Source organism: Phacochoerus africanus, chromosome 14, assembly GCF_016906955.1.
Source record: "Phacochoerus africanus isolate WHEZ1 chromosome 14, ROS_Pafr_v1, whole genome shotgun sequence".
NCBI lineage: Eukaryota > Metazoa > Chordata > Mammalia > Artiodactyla > Suidae > Phacochoerus > Phacochoerus africanus.
In genome coordinates, this window is record NC_062557.1 from 4,668,483 (window position 1) to 4,674,987 (window position 6,505).

Below are 6,505 nucleotides of genomic sequence, written 5' to 3' on the forward strand. Positions count from 1 at the left end.
GTTATCTTCCCGCCTCCTCGTGACAGTCCTGGGGAAGGGGGTCTCCTTATCCCCACTTAGCAGAGGAATCGGAGACTCAGAGAGAACCTCTGTGAGTCAAGGATGGGATAAATTCATTTACATGCAGGCTCGAATGACTAATCCATGTGAAATTCCTGCTGGGCGCTTTTGCAAGTTTAAAGGAGTGCGTGTTAAACCAAAGGCATGAATCTAATGAGGAGACACCAGATGGCAGCGTAAGTGCCCCTCAGAGCAGCACCCTCAACGACAGCCCATCCTACTAAGGCTTTAATCCATCGTTGGGAAAAGGGGGGCCAGACAGAGGAGCCCTGGGAGTTTGAGATGTGGACTTCAAGCAGACACCTCTCCCGAGCTGCCCCTGAAACTGCGCTGTCCCAGAAAGCCCCTCTGCCCCAGTCTCCCACTGTGTTCCTTCCTCGCCATGGTTACCAGGAGACTCCCTGGCCTGCGACACACTGAGCAGGACTCTCTGTACTGTTCTCCATCCTCCCTTGGGGAGGCAGAGGGGGCAGGACCCACATCCGGGAGGGGGTCTCCCGGGCCATCGCCCCATCCCCGCCCCAGGCCATGGGAGCTCAGTCATCCAGCCCTGAAACGGTCACTACTTCCTATCTCTCCAGGTGAGTTAGGGACTTGACCAGTGGCACACAGCAGGTAGATAATGCACCAGGATACAAATTAGGTCTGTCTGGTCCCCACAGCCCTGAACCTCCACTCCACGGCCTCCTAAGCGTCGTGTGGGCCAGGATGAAAGAGCAGAGAGCCTGGAGATAAGACACGTGAGCCCACGGCCTGGTCTGTCTCCTCCCCAGTGCTGCGGCTACAGCCTGGGCTGAAGCTGCAGAATGTATGTGTCTCAAAAAGAAATTCGGAGGCGCACAAACCTCCCCACCAGAGAAGCACATAGGCAGCCTCTTCTGATGCCTAGGAGACCCGGATCCCAGGACCTTCCTGGCCTAAGAATCTAGGTCAGAAGAAGCCTGAGGACCACAGCCAAGACAAAAGCCAAAGCAGTGTGTAAGGCCCCCTCCATCCACACATCCACCAGTGAGGCGGCCTGGCACGGACGCCAGAAAGCCTCTCGCAGGGTTGGGCTCAAAGCCTTCCCTCTCCTCTGACCCCCAACTCCTGCACCCCTTTCCCACCCCCCCTTTCCCGCCAAATTACCTTCAGTGCGAATGGTAAAGGGGGAGTCCCCAGGGCGCCGGGCTGAGAACTGGCCTCCCAGAGACGTCATCAGGAAGCAGAGGGAGAAGAAGCCGATGCCCAGGACAAAAAGCCTGCGGAGAGCAACAGGGGGAGTCAGGAATAGGTCAGCATCCCTAACCTGCAAGGGCTCCCTACGGATGAGTGAGGCAGGGATGGAGGGGTGGATGGAGACAAGATCCAGGCTGAGCCCCTGGACCAGGAACTCTCCCATCACCACTGGACAAAGAGAGCTGCAAGAAAGGGGCCATGAGCCACATGCGAAACCATGCAAGACAATGATGCACACGTGGGTATAAGGCCGGGCAAGCTCTGGCCTTCAGACAGACTGACAGCAGAGTCCTCAGAGCGTGGTCCCCAGACCAGCAGCATCAGCATCACCTTGGAACTATTAAAAATGCTAATTCTTAGGCCCCAGTCCCAGGCTTACAGAATCACACACTCTGGGAGTGGGGCAAGCAGTGTGAGTTTTTTGTTCTTTTTGTTTTTTGTTTTTTGTTTTCTTTTTAGGGCCACACCTGCAGCATATGGAGGTTCCCAGGCTAGGGATCAAATCAGAGCTGTAGCCACCAGACTACACCACAGCCACAACAACGCAGGATCCAAGCCGCGTCTGCGACCTACGCCACAGCTCACAGCAATGCCGGATCCTTAACCCACTGAGCGAAGCCAGGGATCAAACCGACAACATCATGGTTCCTAGTCGGATTCGTTTCCGCTGCACCAAGACAGGATCTCCAAGCAGTGTGTTTTAACAAGCTCTCCAGGTAAACCTGATACGTGCTCAGGTGTGAGATCCACTGGTATAGATGGAAACGGCGGGACCCAATGCCAGCCAGAGGGCAAGGAATTGGTCCAGATGAAACCCACCTGGATCCCATCAATCACCCGGGCCCTGCAGCCCTTGAATACACAGGCCCTGCTGCTACAACCAGTGCCCGAGTTTGCTGAAACATATCCTTGTCATGTTCAGGGTGGGGGTGGGGGAGTGCCACTGTCACTACCAGATAGTAAGACCTGGGGGGGGGGGCAGGGCCATGTGGACACCTCTGTACCTAACGCACCTCTTCAGGCAGGCACACGAAGGACTGCACCATGAACAGGTCAGAGTGAGCCTACACACGAGGTGTCACATGGGTGTGTGCTGTCATGGGGTCAGGGGAGGTGGCCAAAGCATGACTGCTTATTCCTTCACCCCCTAGGGTTTGATGACTTGCCAAGTGCCAGGCACTTAAGGTGGCCTCAGGGGGCCAGCAGGGAAGCCACCCCCAAGTCTGGCCCTGGGGCCCTGCCTCTTTCATTCTCGATTCTGAGCCAGCACAGCCTTGGGGTAGCCAGAGGTGGAGGCTGGGACCTTGACTCTATCAGAGGACTTGATGAGCTGGCAGGGCGGAAAGGGGAGCCACCCCCCGCTCCCAGGTCTGGGCGAGGACTCTCATCTCCTGTGTAGCCAGATGCACCAGGGGGAGCCCCACCAGCCATGCCAGAGACCTCAGCCCTCCCGCCCCCCACCCACCCACCTCCATCCACTAACCCCATATGTGTTTGTATCTCTACGCAAGACTTGCTTTATGCATTTTAATCTTCATTATTTGAAACTGGCAGAGCCGTATTTAATTAAAATTTGGTCCATTAAAGAAAACACATAATTGCGGAAGAAAATAAAAGCACAGCCAAATCCCCACTCTGTGTTTAAAGGCAGCTGTTAGAGGGTATGGCAGAGCGAAGGGGGCAGAACCCCAAAGCAGAGATGGCCCTGGAAGCTTCCCCCAGGAGACGACAGGCAAGATGCCACAGGGGAACACTGCTCCCTCAGCTCCCAGGACCCCTCCCTGGATCCCCGAGACGAAGTCAAGCTGGCCTCAGGCCAGCAGCCAGAGGGACAGTGGAGCAGGAGCGTGGTCCCTCCCCCAGGAAGATCTTGGGAGGAAGCAGCAGTTTGTCCTCCCAGCCTGGGGACAAGGATGGAGCGCTTCGAACGTCTTGTCCCCACCCTTGCTTCCCTTCCCCAGCTCTGTATTCAGAACCGGGGACCTGGGCAGCCAGCGTCCAAAGACCTCCTGCGAGAAAGGAACCTAGGCCTTCAGCCCAGGACCTGAAGCCCCCAAATACCTCATCTGCCTCTCTGCCAGACCCCCAATCCCGGGGCCATTTATCGTAGCTTCAAGTTAAAATGGTTTCGTCCAACCATGTATCCACTCAGACAACATTCGAGAAGCAACCAAGGAATACGGCCCAGCCAGAGGCTCTGGGAAAGCCAGCAAGGAAAGGGCTCCTAGTTTGCCCTTGAGGATTGACAAGTAGAGAGATAAAGCTGCAGGCTCTACGGACCCCCATCGGAAGGGGACTTGGCGACCTCACTGCTGGCTGTGGTCTCTGGGCGGCCCAGGGATGGCCTGAGGGGAAATTACATAACCTGTCAGGGAGGGGAGCCTATGCAACCCCACCTCTGAATTCTGCCTTCAGGCAAGAGCCTTAAAGAGCCCCCCCACCCCTCCCCCGCAGGATCCAGAGGGAGGACCTGCTATGGACCTGGCGCTGTCCATGGTCCTGGCTCTCAGCCACCACCTCCAATCGTGCAGCGAAATGCCCAGCCGAGCTGGGGTCAGCGTCTGAGCTTCCCATGGCCTTAAGGGAGGGGTCAACACTGGGTAAGAGACACTGGCCGAGGACCCTCTCGCCCGTCTGGGTGGGCCAGGAATTTCAGGATTTCCCAGGAGGAACAAGGCCCTTTCCAGAGACAATAGCTTCCAACCTGCTTTCCAGGGGAATGTTGTGGGGGGGGGGGAGGTTGTCCTGACACCCAGTCACCTGCCCAAGGCTCTACCCTGGGGGAACCCTAGCCCTTCTGTCCCCCCCCATCCTCCAGACAGTGGTGGTCGAGCACAACCCCTGCCATCCTAGAGGCTGTCTCTTCAACTATAGCGCTGGGACCCCACCTGTGGCCAGGTCCAGAGTGAGTCCCCCCCCCCCACCTTCTCTGGCTGGCTACTCCCTCTCGGCTGACCAGCCCCTGGGCGAGGAGGCAATCCCACCCTGCTGGGCACCCCTCCCTTAGCGCCCCCTCCCCAACCCCAGCTACAGGCCGGGCTATGACAGTGTTGGGGAGGAGTGAGAGCTGCCCGGGGGTGGGACCAGCAGAGCCCAGCCATCCCCAAGAGGCCACAGCCCTGCCGGCCTTGACAGCTGGGGTTGGGGTTGGGGTGGGGGTGGGGGTGAGGGTCTGTCTTCGCGCCCCTCCTGCCTCCGCTGCTCTCTCCGCCCTTGCACCCACAGCGCCGCCCCTGCCCCAGCCTCTCCGAGGCCCGCGAGAGCAGATCGAATTCCCAGCAGAGAGGGCCCCTGCCCCAATTTCGGGGGCCCTCCCTTTGGCGATAGGCCCGCACCCCGCCAAGAGAGAAGGGTGCCGGCAGGAGGCTGGGGTAGAGGTCAAGGCACAGGCAGGGGGTGGGCGGGCCGACTCGGGGCTCCACGCGCCCGCCGGGTGGGGTGCCGCCCCGCGCTGAGGCTAACTTTGCCGCGGGAGTGGGGCCATCGGCGGGTGGGGTGAGGGGCGAAGGACCCCGAGGGGCAGGGAAGGGGCGCCCTGGCTGCTGCTGCGACTTCCCGGTCCCAGGACCACAACGCGGCTGCTGTCTGCCCCCATTCCCACCTTCGCACCCCGAGTCTTCTCCAACCTAGACCAAACTCGGTCCACGTCCCGGGATCACACACCCTCCCCAGGCGACCCGGAGCCCCAGCTCCATCCCTTCCCCTGCCCCGCTGGCCGCCGCCAAGGGCTCAGGCACGAACCGCCCCCTCTGCTCCCGGGACAGGCACCCCGGCCGGGACTGACCGCACTCGCCCCTACCCGCGCCCCTTCGGAGAAAAAGACCTCCCGGCGCCAACCGGGAGAGAACTTTACCGAAAAGGTCTCAGGGTGACCAGGCATCTTCTGACCATTATCTTCCCATCGGGGTTGACTGTGATCATTGTTCAAACTTGTCTGGGCGAGGAGCCGCGGGCGAGGCCAGACGCACCGTCCCGGGCCCTGCTCCCGCCGCGTCCGGGCCGCGAACCCGCTGCGGGCCGGAGCCGGATCGGAGCGAGGTCGGGGTCGGCGCGGCCTCGGCGGGCAGGGGAAGGGGAGCGGCGCGGCTGCCGGAGGGCAGCGAGGGCGCCCTGCCGGGCCGTCTCTGCGTCTCCGCCCTCCCCGCTTCACATCTTGGGGGCCGGGAGACGGCGCGCCCCCAGACCGCCGGCCGCGCGTCTGCCTGCTCGGGCTCGCTCGCTGGGCGGGACGGCGCCGCGGCGCGCAGACGGGCTCCCCGCCGCGGGCGCCCTCATCCCCGGGCCCGCGCCCTCGGTGCCGGCTAGAGGCGGCCCCGGGCCCGCGCCCCGGCCCCCCGCGCCTCCGGGCCACGCCGATCCTCCACCCCGCGCCACGCCGCGCCCATGACTCCGGGCGAGAGAGCCCGGCGCCCGCCCTGCCGCCCGCTCGCTCGGCTGCCCGCGCCCAGGTGTCCGGCGTCCGGCCCGCACCGCGTTACGCCCGGAGGCGCCGCATTGTTTCCTCGGAGGAGGCGGCGGAGCAGCGGCTGGGGCGGCCGAGGAGCGGCCGCGGCGCTTCCTCGGCGCGCTGGCGCCACCTCGTGGCCACGTCCCAGCAGTGCGCTCTCCCGGCCCGGGGCGGGGCTCCGGGGACCGAGGGGCGGGGGCCCTGCGTCTCCCTCCAACCTTCCAACTTCTCGGGCGCCGCTTTCCGAAGCATCCGGGTGCCACCAGCTCTGTGGGCCTCGGGCGGCTCGGGCTCCTGCCGAGCACAAAGGAGGTCGGCGCTGGGAGGAGACTCCCGCTTCTGCCCGGGGCCAGGGCCCTCCCTCTGGCCACTACCGCTGCCTCTGCTGCCGCAGTGGGCTTCTGTACCGGCCCCTTTCGCACCCACAGTGATGTCGCTTTGCAGCCCTCGCCCATCCGCTGGCTCTCTCTGGACAGAAACTGCAGCTGCTCCCCTTCGCTTACTGAGTTCAAAGTTGGCCTGTGACAGACACAGGCTTGTCCACCGAGAAGCAGCCGAGAAGCAGGAGCGCGCTCTGAGGGGTCTCATCTCAGACCCTCTATGAACCAGCCAGGAACACGTACAAGTCAGGGGGACTCCCTGGCCCTGGTTTCTCTGCTATGAAATGAGAGTGGCCCCAGGTTCACTTGGGCCCCTTCCAACTCTGTAAAGAATGCACCCCCCCTCCTCCCCAACCCCAGCCCCCATCCGCTTCTTGACTCTGGAGAGGTGTCTACTATT

General features: G+C 62.2%; 1 protein-coding gene across 1 annotated transcript in view; it reads right to left on the minus strand.

The window, feature by feature from the left end:
• MGAT5B (alpha-1,6-mannosylglycoprotein 6-beta-N-acetylglucosaminyltransferase B) overlaps positions 1-5,494 on the minus strand; it is a 72,040-nt gene extending 66,546 nt beyond the window's left edge. Inside the window, 2 exon segments of the mRNA XM_047758742.1 lie at positions 1,189-1,301; positions 5,132-5,494. Of these exon segments, the coding sequence (XP_047614698.1) occupies positions 1,189-1,301; positions 5,132-5,199 (181 nt within the window). The 5' untranslated portion in view covers positions 5,200-5,494.
• Positions 5,495-6,505: the final 1,011 nt, after the last annotated feature.